Source organism: Lepisma saccharinum, chromosome 14 (genome assembly GCF_977018435.1).
Source record: "Lepisma saccharinum chromosome 14, izLepSacc3.1, whole genome shotgun sequence".
NCBI classification, from domain to species: Eukaryota; Metazoa; Arthropoda; class Insecta; order Zygentoma; family Lepismatidae; genus Lepisma; species Lepisma saccharinum.
Genome location: NC_139242.1, coordinates 54,190,598 through 54,210,252, shown reverse-complemented (window position 1 = coordinate 54,210,252; position 19,655 = coordinate 54,190,598). Strand labels below are relative to the sequence as shown.

General features: G+C 36.8%; 1 protein-coding gene across 1 annotated transcript in view; it reads right to left on the bottom strand.

Annotated features, from left to right (window-relative positions):
- LOC145998893 (FK506-binding protein 15-like) overlaps positions 1–19,034 on the bottom strand; it is a 49,621-nt gene extending 30,587 nt beyond the window's left edge. The window contains exons 1-8 of the mRNA XM_083135620.1: positions 18,810–19,034; positions 14,684–14,875; positions 13,271–13,415; positions 11,516–11,614; positions 10,599–10,751; positions 5,401–5,553; positions 3,462–3,607; positions 2,420–2,597 (exon numbers count right to left, since the gene is read on the bottom strand). Of these exons, the coding sequence (XP_082991746.1) occupies positions 2,420–2,597; positions 3,462–3,607; positions 5,401–5,553; positions 10,599–10,751; positions 11,516–11,614; positions 13,271–13,415; positions 14,684–14,875; positions 18,810–18,856 (1,113 nt within the window). The 5' untranslated portion in view covers positions 18,857–19,034. The remainder of the gene's footprint in view (positions 1–2,419; positions 2,598–3,461; positions 3,608–5,400; positions 5,554–10,598; positions 10,752–11,515; positions 11,615–13,270; positions 13,416–14,683; positions 14,876–18,809) is intronic.
- Between the last annotated feature and the right edge of the window lie 621 nt (positions 19,035–19,655).

Here is a 19,655-nt window from a genome sequence, read left to right as displayed (position 1 = left end):
TTTGTTGTAACGTTTTGGGAGAACACATGGTTCCTTCACCAGCCATTTATTTTTAGTTTGATTAACGATACAGTTAGAACACTACATAATGATTTAACAAAGTAATGTTATGTCTTCAACTCTGCATGTTAATCACACAAATATCACGTTAACTCAACATTGTTGAAAATAAATTGCAAAAAATGAAACAATTTTTTGTAACAAGTGTCCTCAAAAAAGAAACCAGAGTTTAGAGGAAAAGGGAAATGCATTTTCAGTTTCCAATCCTGGCATGCAAATAACATATATTCTTCTTACACAAATGTATAATAATTCCATGCATTTTTTTTTTTTTGCAAAAAAACAAAACAACTTAACTATAAATTTCAGTGACTGTTATCATTTACATGACGTGTAATAGGAAAATTTACTGAGTTTGTGCTGTGAATTTCATCACATTTCATTTCACTAACCTCGTGATATTAAGGCATCCAGCGAAGAGATAAACAAATCAAAATGTCCGAAGTCGCAAGAAATTTACGGCAGTGTGGTCCAAATTGAAACAAATAATTTTAATCACTTCCCACAGCCAGTGTTTTGGTCGAAGGACAAAAGTTTTACTTGCCGAAGCCCTGAAGCTCCATAGTGTTTACAGAAAACCCCGACGTAGGCGGAGCTACAGCGAAGTGAGAAAGGAGGACAATCCACCCTTGTTCAAAAGATACCAGCACACTTGAAGGAAAGAAACACAGTTCTACCCATTCCTTACCGCCAACAAACTTGGAAGTGAGAAACACAGTTCTTGTGATTCCTTACCGCTAGTAACACAGGGATTCACATCGTTCTTTTTTACAGCACAGTATGACAGTATTCGAAAATCTTCACCAGTAGTGAGAAAACAGTAAATCTTTGTCTAACTACATTTTACAATAACCTTCAGCTAGTGTCATCAAGCCTATTCCTCATTATCATTTTACTTCTACTTCATTGTTTATTATAACAACACAAAGTGTGCACTCTTTATAGTGAAACAGTTTAATCACTGTGTCTACTTATGATTTCTATACGGAACTCAAACTTTCAACATAGAAGAAGTCAGTGGTAAGAAATAACGTGTCCGTAATGTAATTTAAACAATTGTTTCTCTTTGTGTATGATGCTCCCCATCAGCGGCCAGCGTTTCTAGTTTGTTTTCAACCAGTGCCACCTGGGGACTGTGCACTGCACATTTCATTTGTTCCAATGCTACCATGTACCCATTGCTCAAGTAAGTAATATGCAATAAACTTATAATTTTTTCCAGAATAAAATCAAAAGTGTCTTGATTTCTTAAGTTGTCGTAGTTAGCAATTTACGGCTGGCTTGGGTCTAAGACTAAAGGCTATGGAATATAATCTTCTATGATCTTTGGCCAGAACCTGGACCGACTAGTCAGAACATCACACCCGCATGGTTATTTTTGTAAATGAATTTTCAGGTCTTGTGTTTTTTGTTAACGAACACCCATGCCATACACTAATTTAACAATATGAACCCTATCCTGCTATAAATATTTTCACAGAAAATTGTGTCATTTCTTGTGTGAATTTTTGAGTGAATGATTTATTTGCTTTATTTTACTTCACATTTCTGCCATGTTTGGTTAATCATTAGAGGCATATATTTTTGGTAAATAAAAAAGCAAAATTTCAATACAAAAACAGAGTCGATTTCAGGTTCAAAAGTGGTAAATAATATAACATTTCGGTGTTATAGTGGTGAATAATCACATCAAAAGTGCTATATAGAATGACATTTTGGTTTTAAAATTGTGAATATAATCCTAAATTTGATTTAAAAACTGCTCTTATTACACAAAGTAAACTTATTCCTTCTAATAGCACATTTATGTAGTTACCAGAGTATTGAGTTTATTTCTGTGTAAAGGGTTCCATTTTTGCTTCTCAAATATTTACAGCAGAATTAATCAATTTTCTGTGAATTGCATAACTCACAGGATACTTCACACTTCAGAAAGTGTCGGGTCTGTATATAAACGGTAAATTTCGTGTTTAAGAGTATATTTCGCATTATTTCGTGACAAAACAGGGTAGAAAAATGCACCTCACACCTTTCAGAAACATGAAAAAATAAACATTATAGCCTGTTATTTCATATTTCGTGTTTTCGTCAAAAACGAAATTTGCATGCCTCTACTAATCATGAAGATGAAAATAAGTGACATGATCAAATTGATTAAGGGACACTAACAAAAAACACCCATCCCAGGCTGGGATTTGAACCCAGAACCCTTGGCATTGCAGCATCCTGTGATAACAACTCTGCCAAGAAGTTCGGCTTATATAATTTTGTATTACAATTTTAGGGACGGTATTTTTATGTCTTTAAATGAAAATCCATTGTATATCTATTCATAGCATTTCGTAACAATACCACTCACCTCGTTATCTTCTGAATCGCTTGGGTTGCAAGCAACTGCTCCTGGCAAGAGAAGAGTGGGTTGGCCCATCTTCGCCATTCTTGAGATGATGCTAGCCTTGTGAGATCTCGGACTGCTCGTTAAGGCTTCAGATATGGAAGCTCCTCTTGCCTTGATAGTGTTCTCATCTGTGCCTACACTGCATGGAAACAGTAGTCTAAGTTGTTGTACTGACATTAGAAAACTTAGGTACTGCAGCTACTCACTGAAACTACCACATTCCAGTTTTTCTTGTATGTACGCATTGCTTGCATTATAGAATTATTTTCCTGTAGTTTACGGTTATTACAAGCATAAGAAAACAGTTTTTCTTTGTGACGTTTCAGGAGAACACACGCTCCTTTCATCAGGCATGCTGTTTTCTTATGATTGTAATAACCGTAAACTACAGGAAAATAATACCACATTCCACATTCCAACCTACAAGTTTTGCTCTAAATATTTTTAAGGTTTTATTTCAATGTACAAAAAAGTAGAATTAATTATTAATACAAAAATCTGCCATGAAAGCAGAAGCTGCAGAATTTTGCTTACAAGTATCACTGAATTATAAGGATGAACCAATATGGAATTTTGGACAATATCAATAAAAAAATTACTGATACTGATAACTGATAGTCTACTGACCCAATATAAAATTCCAAATGACGCTTGAATGGTTCATTGACCTCTTTAATAAATGCATGTTACCACGTGACTGCAACGCAAAAAAATCTGCATATTTAGACATTTACTTTTTAAAAAGGAGGGCATGAAGATTATATTCATAAAAATTCTAACATAATGGCAAAATATTGCACTAAATTATAAGATTTTTTACATATATTGGATCGGTAATTTTACCGATATGTCTATAGGGTACCGATTAATCGATCCCATCCCTACTGAATTATAACTAACAATGGTAATAATATGATAGTGCTGGTGATGCAATTTCACCTTTACTTTTCTTTTATTTGGTTAAGAAGCTTTTAAAACAACAGATACACAAGAGAGTACTTACTTGGGTGGTACTGCATTATCAGTAAATTCCTCCGTAAAAACAGGCGTATCTGACCGGGATGATTCCTTATCCTTATGCTGCTTCACTCTTGAGACATCAAATTCAAAAGCAAGCACCGAATTTGGAGGAACAACACCTTCTTTACCCTATTTTTTTAGAAATGAAGAAAATTAAACAGAATTACCCTTAAGAGTGTAATTACACTCCTCTATTTTCCAAATTCAATTAACACAAGTCTATAAATATAACTACTGAACAACAGGCTTATGTTGTCAATCTTGTTTATATTTCATTGCTTGTATGAAACCTTCCTGATTTCAAATTAAAATTGAGAGGGAACTATCTAACATAAAGCCTTGTGGTTTGCAGCATCATGCAAAGCAACTCAAAAAGTTTTTCTTCCTTTCTTTTTTGGTGCTGAGTAATTAGCAAAGACAACGACAGCACAAGAAAAAGCGGAATGTGTGATGTGGTACATGGAAACAAAATTGTTAATTTCAGTCCAAAGACATTTCAGACGTGTGTTTGAATGAATGGGAGCCACCAGATGTATCAGCTAGACATTTTGAAAGTTACAAAAGGAGCCATTGTAGAAGTGGGAAAAGAAAGAAAGGGGAAAAAAAAACATTTTTGTTTGCTTTACATGATGCAACCAACCACAAGGCTCTATGTCGAATAGTTAACTCACAATTGTAATTTGAAATCAGGGAGGTTTCATGTGGACACTCTGTATATTGTTTCCACATCAGATATCAAAATAGCAATAGCTGTACATAATTTATTGTTTATTCTTGAATATTTAGATGAAAGTGTCAGCTAATTTTCCAGTGGGTGTGTGTGTATATATAGACGAAGTATATTATGAAAAGGAAAACATTGACGTGGCAAAGTTTGTCTTAAGTAAACTTTATTCTCAGATAGGCTAATAAGAACTTGGTCTACATTTTAAAGTGGAATTTGAATCATTGTGCAATATGCTTCCACAAAGAATCAAAACCAGGATCCCTTGGTTACAAGAGGGCAGAATTAGCCACCATACTATTGGGGAGACAGCTTGATAGTTGGAATGAGGAAATCAGAAGAGAAGGAATGAAATTCAGTGCAGAAAAGAGCGAGCTGCTAATAACAAGAAGAAACAGAGCCAGAAATGAACCAAGAATAAAGATGGGTGCGGAAGAGTTGAGGGTAGTGGGGAGCTTCAAATATCTAGGAAGCATAAATGAGAGAAGTGGAAGAATAGATGAGGAGGTAAACAGAAGAGGACAAATGGGTGGTGGACTATATCAAAGTGTTCGAAGATTAATATGGAACAGGGATGTACCTATGAAATGCAAGAAGGTAATATATAACACATACTATGTGCCGATAATTATGTATGGAGCAGAGACGTGGATAATGACAGAGAGAGACAAAAGAAAGATGCAGGCAGTGGAGATGAAATTTTTAAGGAGTATATTGGGGAAGAATAAGGAATGAGGAGATCCGACAGACAGTGGGTGTGGTGAAGCTTCAGGACAGGATAGATCAGGCACAGATGAGATGGTTCGGACACATGAAGAGGATGGATGCAGAAAGACTACCAGTAAGAGCTTACCATGCTGAAGGAGTGGGAATAAGGCCAAGGGGGAAAGCAAGCTGTCGGTGAAAAGAGCAGATAGCGGAGAGTGTTAGGAGAAGAGGACAAGATTGGAACACTGTGGAAAGACCAGGAAAAAATGGAGAGGCTTGACTTCTATGCTGACCCAGCCAGAGGAGGGAAACAGCAAAGGATGATGATGATGACTATTGGGGAGGTCTTGTTACCAATCATCAAAGCAAGATCCACAACAACATTAGGTATTCTACATTTTGACCCGTAGCTTGTTGGCTGAAAACTTACGGTATAAGTTAAATCATGATCGCACACAGTGTTAAGGTATTCATTAACAAAAATAATTACCTTAGCTCCATATCCTAGAGAGGCAGGAATGACTATAAGCCGCTTGCTTCCCTTTCTACTACCTAGAAGTCCTTCTTCCCAGCCTTGAACTAGCTTCCCTTTCCCCACCTTCACACGTAGTGCTTTGTCTGACTTTAGGTTGTCGTCAAACACCTAAAGTGTAAACAAAACACAAGCAATTAACTTCAATGAGGAAAATTTAATACATATGTAAGGAAACCTAAATTTTACATTTTTCTTCGGACCATGAAAATGAAAATCCAAGAAAAATTTACACCATTGTGCACTATGAGAATTTAATGTATAATGTGGGAAAATGCAAAATCTAAGAATGTAATATCAGGGTTCCATCGTAACTAAAAACATGAAGCGTATGTCCTTGATCAGTAGTACTTTCATGTCTATGGTGACAATTGTACTTTACAATCACAAAAAGTACAACTGAAGGGACTTGAAATATTTTGTAAACACTCACAAAGAACCTTAAGGATACCTTAAATGAGTAAACAAAAAGTAGTTGACATATTTATATGGAGCAACAAAGTAAAGTAAAAAAGCCATGAAGGCGTATAGGGGGTGTAAGGTTAGGGCCGCACACATTCTTGATCACGGCTGAAGATGGAGGCGATGTGAACAGCACCATGTCCGTGGCTGCCTTTACCCCCCGGAATTTCCTCCAGGTACCCACTTTATACGATGCTGGGTGGGCACTGGAGCCACTTGAACAGGTGGAAAAATTCCCAGTTCTCCACTGCTGAGGATCGAACCTGGGTCATTCAGATGCCCTAATGACAAGAGCTAACGCGGCATACGTATATGGAGCAACTCCTCTTTTATTGTGTGATATGAGCTGTACCACCCAGACGTAAGTTTTATAATATTGTATGCCTTAAGATTTTGGCTCCTACATGTTTTTGAATTTAAAATATATATATATTTGATACAGCTTAATGGGTATGCACGCAGAAAAATGTTCTGTGTACTTGTGGGTGAAATATGTTTTAACACATTTAACCCTAAAAAGCTAATGTGTCCTGTGCCAAACGTTAAAGCTAACCATTCGTCTGTTGGACTACTGATTTCTTTAGAATTATTTACTTACAAAAAAAATGAATAGTATATAGGAATGCAAAATTACATTTTTATAAGTCTTGGGTGTACTCAAAACAACACTTTGACTGGTGTTCACCACACATAGCTTTGGAGCAACGGCAGCAAAAGAATCTAATCTGATTGAGGGGGCAGAATGCACAGATCTTCCTTCTTGGCTGTTTTTCAGCAACTGCATTAGTTTTTGCATTTCCACATTCTGGATGGTAGCAAAATCTTGCGAAGTTGTCGTGGAACTTTTGGTGTACGTAGATACTAACGTTTCGTCTGCCAGACGACACAAAATTAAAAACAGTTAAAAACACACTGAAGGAACGCTTGTAAAAGGACATCGATACTTCCCCATTAGTCTCTCCGACCAAAATGAAGCTAGAAGGGGCAAGGAGCAGAAGAGTTAATTGAAAGGGGGTGAAACAAGAAAACGACACCACATGCATAGCCTGTCTGACGACACATTAGTTTTCTAGGGTTAACAATTACTGATTTTCCTTGTATGTACGCATTGCTTGCATTGTAGAATTATTTCTTTTGTAGTCTATGTTTATTACAAGCATAAAAACACAGTTTTTTGTTGTGACGTTTCAGGAGAGCACACGCTCCCTTCATCAGACATTTATTTTCAGTTTGACTAAAGATACAGTAACAACAATGGTTAGTCTTTTTTTAAACAAAAAAAGAATCAGTTATACAATGGATGTTATAAATGTTATATTGTTGTAATATAGCAACTTAACTGTGAAAACAAGATAAAAAAAATTGATCACATTATTTTTTATTTAAAAAATATGAACCCCAAATATCATCAGGCAATTCAAAATCATCATTGCTTTCACAGTTTCTTCATGTTTTCTGTTATATTAAATTTTAAAGATGGTGGCTTACTCCACTTGTGAAAAAGAAAACTCCATAATGGGTCTATTTTACCATTTTCATTATTTAACCTTTAGTCCCCCGCCGTTCCATATGTGGAACAAAAAAATATGTCCCTGTCAGCCGCGGTTGCATATATGGAACAAACAGCTTTAGATACAATTATCGAGGGTTTGCCACACTTATATTTGTATATTGAGGTTGAAACACTGACAGTTCGGCTCGGGAACATGTGTTTACGAAAATTCCAAATCCCCCCTCCTTTCTCGGAATATGTCACGTGTTTGGGCTCACACTTGACAGACACAATGAATGCTTGGTATTTACGATGTTGTTTTCCTCCAAGCTTCCAACGCTGTGATTTAGTACTGATAAGGCACACATTCTTCTTTGTGTTTAGACCTGGTGATCCAGCCAAAAGTAGTAGCAGGGGGGGGGGGTCAAGGAGAGGCTGGATTGGAAGAGGTTTAGCGGTGTCAGCTTTCTGTCGCCTCTATGTTAGAAACGCAATGAAGCCTGACGACAGCCAGAAGCCAGAATCATGAGTCTATCCAGAAGTATAGACAAAACAAAGGATTGCAAAGGCTCCCTACCCTCCTCTGTTTAGGAAAGGCCTCGCCATAGACGTTCAGAGCAGTGGCTGTGAAAGACCGTGTTTTGTGCTTTCCGATTGTGTGCCACCTGAGCTGTGTAGAACTTGTGTTGGGTAATTTTTTTGTGATATGTGATTCTGATTTTTTTCGTTCGCACTTGCATCTTGTGTAGCTACTGTGAATCCATTTGTTCCCTGTTGACTCCCCAAAGTAGCTGAAGAGGGGGCAAACTCCACATGCACTGATGTTCTACCTGCAAAACAAAAGTTATCCGAAGTAGATTGGTCCCATAGTGTCCGAGTTATAACAATTTTATGAATAATATGCAAACTCGCTGTTTTGAGGAAAAAAACAGTTTTACGTTTTGCCTTATTATTCAAATTGTATTGCACCCACGAACATGAATCAAGTTTCATTCTATCGCGGAAGGTCCATTCTTTGAAAAAAAAAAAAAGCAAAAGTTTCGGTTTTCTCCCCAAAGTAGTTGGAGAAGAGGGGGCAAACTCCATATTTTTATGCTTTTTTCATTGAAATTCGGGAGATGCAGCCCGTAACCCCCCCGCGGTAGGGGCATCCAAATTTTACATGGTTGCATGCACCGATGTATTACCTGCAAAACAAAAGTTATCCGAAGTAGATTGGTCCCATAGTGCCAGAGTTATTACGATTTTTCTTCATTATGTATACGAATTCAAATTTCGCGCTCAAAGCCTCGGCGACACTGGGCTTACTTTCGTCAGACCGCGCGGCGTACTAAGGGTTAATTTATTTAATTGTTCTTCTGCAATGAAAGAAGCTTCCCAGACATTCAAATCTATGTTTCCCATCAATCTTTTTAAAAACCCTTCTCTTTTTAATCAAATGCTTCTCTTCGATGATGTGAGCTGACAAACCAAGCTGTTTTTGGGTTTAAATTTATAATGTCCAAATCGTGTTCATCTTATTGCCATTTTCCTTGCTGTTTGTCCTACATAATCCTTTGAACATGAACAACTTATATTATATATTCCTGTGGTTTCCACATCTTGTAGAGATTTTCTCATTTTGAATTCATTAAATGTACATTCCAAACTTCTTGGTGATCTAAAAATAATTTTGAAATTAAATCTTCTAAAAAAGTTTGCAATTTTATGTGAGAATCTCTTGTGGAATGGAATGCAAATTTATTTCAACAGATTTCTCATCTTTGTTGGTATTTCTCTTTTTCATTAGTTTCCTTGTGACACACGGAAGATTTTGTGATTTCAAAAGAAAAAGCACTGAATTTCTTAGATGATGATGAAAATAAATTTGTTTGCATTCCATTCGACAAGGGATTCTCACATAAAATTGCAAACTTTTTAGAAGATTTAATTTCAAAATTGTTTTTAGATCACCAAGAATTTTGGAATGTACATTTAATGAATACAAAATTAGAAAATCTCTACCAGATGTGGAAACCACAGGAATATATAATATAAGTTGTTCATGTTCAAAGGATTATGTAGGACAAACAGCAAGGAAAATGGCAATAAGCTGGCAGGAACACGATTTGGACATTATAAATCTAAACCCAAGAACAGGTTTGTCAGCTTACATCATCGAAGAGAAGCATTTGATTAAAAAGAGAAGGGTTTTAAAACGAGTGGCTGGTAACATAGATTTGAATGTCTGGGAAGCTTCGTTCATTGCAGAAGAACACTGGAATAAATTAAGTAATGAAAATGATAATATAGTCCCACTATGGAGTTTTCTTTTTCACAAGTGGAGTAAGCCACCATCTTTAAAATTTAATGTAACAGAAAAAATCAAGAAACTCTGTGAAAGCAATGATGATTTTGAATTGCCTGATGATATTTGGGATTCATAATTTTTAAATAAAAAATAATGTGATCAAAATTTTTATTTTCTGAAATAAAAATAAAACAGACTGCTTATTTTCAGAGTTAAGTTGATATATTACAACAATGTAACATTGACAACATCCACTGTCAGTGCTCGAAAAATCTTCTTTAGAGCAAGGTGCCAGGAAACCATCTACTAGCAATTGTGCATACTATAAGAAGCTGAGCCAGCCCCCATGGTGGAGTGGTTAGCACATCGTGCTACAACCCAATGGGTTCCGGGTTCGAATCCCAGCCTGGGCATGGATGTTTGTAAGTGTTCATTCATCAGTTTCATCAAATCATCACTCATCCCCATCTTCGCAAATTAGCCAAAAGTGGCACTAAAAGTGAAGTAAAATCAAGCAAATCAATTAATCTATAAGAAGCTGAGCATCAGCATGTTCAAAACATCACTAAATCATGTGATAAAGTACGAAAATGGGGTGTAGGGGGGCAAATAGTAAGAAATTGTTACTGATTGTATGGAATGTTCACAACGTTGATAAAAAAAATAATTTGCTAACTTACGTTGTACTGCAATTTGAACTTAGAATCTTCAAAATTCCATACACACGAACTTAAAAAACGGCAATATTACAGCAAAAGACCATAGTCGCCAGGCTGAAATTTTTAGTCAAACTAAAAATAAATGTCTGATGAAGGGTGTGTGTGTTCTCCTGAAACGTCACAATGAAACACTGTGTTTTTATGCTTGTAATAACTGTAGACTATAAGAGAAATAACAATTACTGGTATATACCTGATTGAATTTCCCATTTTTGAATATCCATCCTATGTATCGGATCTCCACAGCATCACCGTTTTCCACCCTGCTACCTTCCCCAGGAAGAAGATCCTGTACTAGTACAGCATCCAGTATTCCAGCGGCACTGTTCAATTTGGCCAAACCTACCTGAAATACAACATATTTTCTGAAGTTAATTCTGTCATACGAGAATAAAGCTCTACATTGATAAAACAGAATTATCTGAGACAAGTTTTTAAAAAATAGTTCTGACAAAAAATATGCACAATTGAGGGAAGTTGTGTGAACTGCAATCAAAACTAGAAAATTAAATTTTATCTATATGCATAATTTACGCTGTTAACTGAATGGTTATTTCATGCAGTACTTCGCTAGCATGAAACTTTTACACTATATATGTTCAATTTCTTTGATTTGAAGCACTCCTGATTAAGAATGCAGTAATGAGTAACTTAAAATATCCATTACAAGGCAATAATAACTACAAACAGGCTGGTATTGTTAGTACCAGACCAAATTTAATCACAAATATAGCTGTTACTTTTCCGCCGAAGTCTGGATACAGTTCACAAAAATGCCACACAACACTTTCACTGAGTTTAAATATAATTATCCTACAAACTGTGCAAAGTTTTGTTTAATAATGCATCAACATTGTGTTGCAAAAGTGAAATAATTAAAAGACATATATTTTAATATTCTGATTATCTATTACATATTTATTTCAATATTTTAAAGTGAAACTCTGGTGGAAAATAATAATGGAATGAATACTACTTGCATATTAATAATTTATAAATATTCTGAACAAAATGTTTAATTGTTACAATGTTCAAGCATCATTAGTGGTGTCAATTGTTAGGGGTATTAGCATCAGTTCAAAGTGTTATCTACCATAAACCAGTACCCACCTCTTTGGTGAAAGCTACAAAGTCTTCAGTGGAGTCAAATCTGAGAGACCAATTTTGTCTCTTGTCATTATAAAATGAAGCATAATTGTTGGCCTGGACCTGTTAAAAAAAATATTTAAAAACATGAAAATACACAGAATTTACAAATCCCATTTCATGCGTAAATTTGATGAAGACCAAGGATGAAATACAGAATCAGTGGGGTAACAATCACTACACTTGTTCAACCTGTCTTAATACTTTCAAACTTTGAAGCTTCCCATTAATTTTACCCAAACCAGACTTTTCCACGTTTTCTCGAAGAAGATTATAGCATTTAACTAATTTTAATTCTGTTTATAATATATTTTTAGAGTACAAATACAACAGTACTGGCTTCAGGAAACTCTGTATTCCATGGGCATTCACAAATATACATTGATTAAATATTTCCATCAGTATTTTCCACTTTTCTTGTTCATTTTATGTACGAGGGCTATTTTTTTTTCAACCTCCGATAGGGCATGAAATCAAAACCACAGTGAATAGCAAAATAGGTTTATTGACAAAAGTTACGTACACCTATAATCTACTTTTCAACGGAATCACCAAGAAGATTCAGACATTTATCGTACCGATGCCCCAGCTTTCCAATACCCTCTGAAAAAAAAAAAAAAGGTGCCGATTGTCTGTTGAGCAAGGTCTGCACGGTGTCTCGAAGCTCCTCATTGGTGTGGAAGCACCATCCTCCCAACCACTTCTTCATCGCCGAGAAAAGGTGGAAGTCAAACAGCACCAGGTCTGGGATGTAGGGAGGGTGATTAAACACTTTCCAGTGGAATCGTTGAAGAAGGTCTTGGGTTGATGCAGCAACATGTCGTCGGGCATTGTTATGAAGCAAAACAATGCCTGAAGACAGCATGCCTCTCCGTTCGTTCTGGATGGCTCTGCATAGTCTGCACAATGTTTCACAGTATGCAGCCACATTGATTGTGGTCCCTGGCTCCATATAAAGTCAACCAGTAACACACCTCGCACTTGGCAGGAGAGTCGACTGTAGCAGACATCTCTACGTGCCCGTCGCTCAGCTTTAACTGAAGCCTTGGCCTTGGCTGTGGTGGTGGCGGCAAGGGGGATCCCAATCCCCCTGCGTGACACCCCGCTTCTTAGCACTTTATGCGTCACCTGGTGGCACCATCGGAGGTTAAAAAAAAATAGTCCTCGTACATTTACATGTTTACAGACTTGCTTTGCTGGATATAGGTGCCCTCTGCTTTGTTTTAGTTCTTAAAACTTAATGTTACTTAAAAACAAAATGAATAAATGTTAGTGGTCTTTTATGTGGCAGTCTTAACTTTTCTTTGTAATGTATAGGATAGCAGTAGAATTATATTCATTTGAGTTCTTATTTTAAGTCCACTTTATGCACAGACAGGCTCCTCTGAAAGTATCTTACAATGAAAAGTGGGATCCAAACCATTGTGTGCCCCACCAGGTATCAAACCTGGGATGCCTTGATTACAAGGTGATAACATTACCACTACCCAGAAATATTTCCATAGTTATTATTCACATTCGTTGTCTAGTTTGCATGTTTCTAAGGTTTATGCAGAGAATTTGCATTCATATTTTGTTAGTTTTTAGTGCATATAAATCCTTAGTCTACTGATAATGCATCTACAAAATGCACAACATAATATGAAAGTTTTCAAGCATGTATTTCTTTCGATACAAACACATATGCAATGTTAACAAATTGGTTTGAGATGCACTCACCTGGAACTGAAACTTCAGCGTAATTTTTGCAAAAGTTATGTGTTGTTTTTGTCCCTTATAGAGAAGAAGCTGGTAGACATGATTTAATTGATTTCCAAGAATAGCTGCCCCAACTCTTCCCTGCTCAACATATTTTCCTTCTTCTCTGGGCAAAGAAAAAAAGTTATTTTTAAAAATATGTTACTAACAACACCAAAAAATGTTTGAAATAGGAGATAACAATATGGAAATCAATTATTCCATTTAGTTCACTTATATTTCCAAACTTGGGTACAAAACATTATGCACTGAGTAACAAAACAAGTTTTCAAACCTTGCCATAACTATGTGCACTGAAAACTCATTATATTTTGCATTTAAAATGTTTTTATGTATACTGTATGTCTGCATATGTGTTTTACAGAGAGTGTTCATTAAATTATGGTTCTTTATTCTGTGTTGTGATATATGCACCAAGCACTTTGACATTTCTCAGAATTTGCAAAGAGTGGTCTTGGTGCCCCCTTGCAAACCAACAACAGAAATGTGGGCCACACTCATTTTGCAGCTGCTATCAGTTTGTCCAGTTCAGACAATTTGTTTTCAGACTGAAGGATGAGAACCTACACATGGGTAACTGCATGCAGAGAGCTAAGTTGCAATCATATACCATATTTACTCGAGTACACCACGCACACTTTTACACAAAAAATAAGATAGAATATGAGGATGCATATGTTTACATGGGTATGGAGCCAACTGAAGGCAGGGTGTGAAATTTCAAGCAGAGATGTTCTTGTTATCTATTGTATGAACACACAAAGTTTTTTATATGCAGAGCCAGGGATGACAATTGAACAATTGGTCATGGGTCAAATTACATTTTACTTACACCAAAAATAAGGCAAAAATATCGATTATAAATTTTACAAGTAGTAAAACAGGCCACAAGTGACTGCAAACCATACTTTGGGTGGCTCAGTTCTATTGCAAAACAAATATGGACACCAATGTCATGCGACAGTGGGCAATCTACCATATGAAAGATACGAATAGGTAGTTGTAAAATGCAGTGGTAGTGGCATGAAAAAAGGGTTTTTCACTCAAAAACCAAGTGCGTGGCTTACTGAAGGGCAAGAATATTTGAGTAAATGTACATGCATAAAGCATTAATAAACAAAATAAAATCCATGGAGTTACAGCTCTGCCATATGGCTTATCATTAGGTGATAAACTATCAGCACATTGTATCCTATCACTGCTGTTATCTAACTCCCTTATTGAGCTCCTGCATGCTTGTCTTGGTGCGAGTAGTCCTGGGTTCAATTCCCAGTAGGAGCTACTTGAAAAGACGTAGCAGACTCTGGTATAGAAAGCCAACAGTGATAGGACTTTCATGTGCTGACCACACACACACACACACATTGTACTTACAGTTTAAATGCACTAACAGCTTTAGCACATATGATTTCCAGTTTTGATGAACTCTGTTCACCACCCTCTCCCTTTTGATGCACAAGTGTGTCTGACTGAGCTTTCTTAGGTTGTTTTGGAGCAACATATGTTAAAGAGGAGCTCTTTTCAATTGCTGGCTTCTCCAATCCAAATAATGAGGCCAATTTGGAACTGAAACAAAAATAAATTAACTTTCACATAAACATGTAAAATGTTATCTGGATATTAACATAAAAAAATGTTACTCTTAGTCAACACTGGCAACAATAACAACCTGTCTACACTTTTTGACTATCTTTGCACAACCGTCTAGTTGGTTACATGATGCAACACTGACTCGTTGATTTGGAGTCAAGTATTGTATTTTGTGTCTGCACCATTTGCACTACGTTCTGGAGCTGTGTAGCACATGCTGTATGGTCACGTGGCACGTGCTAACTAATGAAATGAAAGTTTAAAGTACCAGACAGGCATTTGTTGAATCTTCTGAACTTGAACACTGCTATTCGTCTAGTTGCTCGAACGTCATTTCCTTGTACACTCCTGTTCACATAAAGTGGCACATTTTATAAGGTTGGCCAGTTGAAGTTTGTGCCATTTTATATGAACAGGAGTGTACCAGCCTGACACCGGGGTACACCTGCACTACACTGAGTGTCAAAAAGTGCAGCCAACTAGACAGGGCTAGCTACTAACATGAATTTCTTATTATAGTTTTACATGAAGATGTGTATCCAAATAGACCTTCAAGATTTGTTAATTTTGTTTTACATAATGTAAGATTTCAAGAGCTGATACAACGCATATAAAACCTTCTATATCAGGCAAGATGAGTCTATGTCAACAGTTAAATGTACAACAATAGCGAAAAATATACATAGATTTAAAATATCCAGCACCATTTTTCACTATTGTTGGATGACCATACAATACAAGGGCACTGAAAAAGTTATATGATTTCATTGTAGAATTTAATGTGAACCAGGGCCTAAGTTCCGATTGTTTAATTCAGAACTAATGATAGTACACAAAGACTTTTAACATGATTCGGCTTCTATTCATGTCTTTACATGTTCCACACCTTAGTGACTACTTCTATACATGCATTATGCATAGTTCTTTGTAAACTGCCATTCATGTACTGTTGTATTGGATACAGACTGCTGCTGGTACTGCATCATGTACAATGAGGTGTGTAGAGGTTTTAAATTCTTAAATTTTCTCATTGTTAGGTTTTCCAAGTCAGGTTTATATTAAGAAAACGTCCCCAAATTGTTTTGCTGTTTGGTTAGCCAGGCCAGGTTTGAGGTTCTTAGCATTAAAATAAAATTAAAATATCGCGAGGCCATGGTCGGGACTAGGATGCGAGGCCCCCCATTCCTTCTTTAAATTTGAAATCTCAATGTAAATCTACACAAAATATTAAGCGATACGTCAGCAAATTATCATATTTAAATAATAATAATAAATTACTGACAAAAATGATACTTAATAATTTCACTCAGCCTAAAAATGTCTTTCTCTGTTTTCCTGGAGCTGAAATCTGAAGCTGTAGAAGGAAGGAAAAACTGCTAAAATTATCAATTGAATATTTAAATGCCTCAAAAAAGTCGGAAGTGCAAGGTCAAGAGGAAGAAGAAAGGACAAGACAAAGGCTTTTTATTCAAGAAAAGAATAAATGGGTAAAAATATCGAAGTAAGCTTTTGTAAATTATTGCATAAAGGTTTCACATGAGAAATACAATAATTTTTACTTTGTATGGGCTCCCTAGGCTTAGGGTCCGCCTGTCTGTATGATTTGACTTATTCATTCAAATTATAATGTTTAAGTAGAATTTAAAGCTACAGATAAAAACAGAATGTTTAAATCTTATTTCCCACAAAAATTAGTCTTTTTTACTCACTTCTACTGTATTTATTACATTTTTCGTATCAACCTCATGGGATGCGAGGCCCCAGGCGGTTGCCCACCCCTTGCTACGCCACTGAAAATAACATCCCTAAACATATACATGTGATATCTGGTCTCAAGTGGAGGAGGAGGGAAAAAAAGAAAAAAACTTTTAGCCGCACATAGTAGTCTGGTCTGAGACAACTGCAAACCAAGAATGGCTGCTCGCTTGAGGCATGGATCCTCACGTAAGCCACTTTTCAAATCATAATTTCTCTCGTAAATAATACTTAATGAAACTTTTAACTGTGATAATTAGTTTCTCCAAGCTTCAAATGTACTTCTACAATCATGTCCAGTGGCTAATTTTTAGAGTTCTACGTGCTACGAAACTTACATTTTAATAACATTAAAATTCCTTACCTATGTAACGTCAATACGGTTTTTCAGGGCTTCCATCATGGATTCATGTCACAGGCGCACGACCTGCTATTCGTTCAGTGCCTGGCCTTGGGATAAAGAGGTAAGTTACCTTCTGAGGTTTATTAATTTTGTGGTACCTTCCTAATGTTTCAGTTAGGAAAATGTGTTGGGCAGGTGGCTCAGGCTAGTTTCTAACATGCCTTCCAAAGGGACTCTATAGAGAAAGGTGGGTACCTGGAGCAAAGTGGAGGTGGGTCTGCGGGAGCGGTAGGTTAATTACCCCAGGGGCGGAGCCCGGAATCGGCGGGAAATTTGGACAGCAATTTTCATGACATTTCTTGGGGTATAGCTTTGAAAAACTGACTTTTACATAGGCAGTATGGGTGCTACAAAACTAACATGGCCGCAAGTAGAGTACGGGTGCTACGAAACTATCATAGCCGCAAGTAGACTTCCACCTTGCAACTTCAAATGGCTACATCACAACTTTAAACGGCTCTATTGGTGTAAATACTTCGTTCCGCCCTCCAGAATTTTGTTCTTCACAATTTGCAACACATAATATTCATAAAAAGAATTTAAAAAACTCCTTGCAAAATCGAGGGTGGGTGATGTGACCACGGACACCACAAAACAGTCAAAACTCTTGAATGTTACAGACCTACAGATTTGTTCTCTTTCTATGCTTCCTTTTCTTTTTAATATACCAATATTTTCGGTAACAGTATGGTTTAGAAAAAACACATTTCTTCAAATTTACAGGAGAAACTACTTACGGAACTGAGTTTCTGTAGACTTTTGAAAGCTCGTGGAAGTGTTTTCTCCCTTCGTTCAACTTATTTGGCCGGTAAATCATGTATTTTTTTACATTAATGTCTCTCCGATGCACAAAAGCTCTTGCCTCCATTATGTTCGACTACATGAACCAAATGTTCCGTGCATTCAAGGACGTAATCTCCGGTCAGTGTTTCTTTCCAAACTCGCCATTGTTTTGCCAGAACATGACAATTTTAACTGTTTGCATAACCTCACAGAACCTAACCTAACCTTGCATCCATGGTTCGTGGGGCTATTTATGAATGGTTTGTAGGGCTATCCGTGCATGGTTCGTGGGGCTATTAGAATGGTTTGTGGGGCTATCCGTGAATGGTGTGTGGGGCTATCCATGCGTGGTTCGCGGGGCTATTAGAATGATTTGTGGGGCTATCCGTGAATGGTGTGTGGTGCTACACGTACATGGTTCGTGGGGTTTTCGAACCCGGAAAAAAATACAAAATATGTAACACAAAATAGGTATTACCCGGTGAAGAAGGTTGCAACACTGCAAACCCACTGATCACCGACAACGCTAGTCAAGATTGTGTGCGAGAGGAACAAACAACAATTACTCTATATGTGGAAAATTGAAGCTATTTTCGTGAAAAAAGCAAAATCCCACCTTAAACAATGTTTCACAATGTATACCTAATAGGTAAGTACGAATGTAAAAATGACAAAATGAACCAGTGAAAAGTGTTTTCCCCTATACCATACTGTTACCATATTTTCGATACACGCTATAGTACATTGTACAACACAGATTTTTTTCAAGTACAAGGAAAACTGCTCTGTACTTCACAGGAAAAGTCCGTAGATTACAATTTAGCGCAGTGGAGTACACATCTGACGTTAGACTTTCTACTCTATATTACGTTATCTATACCCATTCCCATAAACATACAGTCGAATAATCGTGTAAAATGTAATCGATTAACATATGCAGTTGACACATCTCGTGACTATTATACTAACCTGTTAGAAGGTGTGAAGTCGATGTCATCATCATCTCCACCAAACATCTCATAAATGCAATAGCGTCTATTCCTGGGAGGCAATTACTTCTCAGAACAGTACACTGTCACACAAAAGTATCATAACTCATCACGACTTTGTTTATTACCTACAAACTTTTATCTTTTATTTACTTAGAGCAAATACCAAATATACAACGCAGGTTCGTCATCACTTGTTCTCACTTGTTCATTGTTGCCAGCCACACAGCTGATACTGGGAAGAAATCAATCCTCGGGCGTACCGTTTCCACTGTTTATTGGTTCAATCAAGATCCCTATTTTCGATTTCCGCTGTTGAGTAGTTTCTTAGCCCACCGGATTTGTAGTAAAATCAGAGGACTGTCCGTGTCCAGTGGCGTGCCCAAGTGGGGTGGGAGTCAAGTCAACACGTGAAAATTAAATGTTCATATTCGCTGCCATGTTAGAGTATCTTTTTATAAAAAGTTGCAGAACCTTTCTAAATGTCTAATTTGATGATTTTGGACGGTGCCTATAAATCAGCACGTTATTGATCACTTTTCTAATTGCCTTCCTCACTGACGTTTACGAAAAGTTAATTTGAGGGGAACGGACTTGGCCCATTTTCCGGGGAAGTACACCTCGTCCGGAGTTCATTTCCGGCTATGGGTGATCCCAGGTGGAAACTTATTGGACAATGTCCATTCATAATGTGGCTTTGGAGCTCAATCAACCTCTAATCCTTACCTTAGGGTAATCCTGGGGTTGGTAATGAAAATGGGCACTAATAAAAATTTCTATAAAGAACAGTTGTCTTAATCAGGCACGAAGCTAGAAATATATTTCG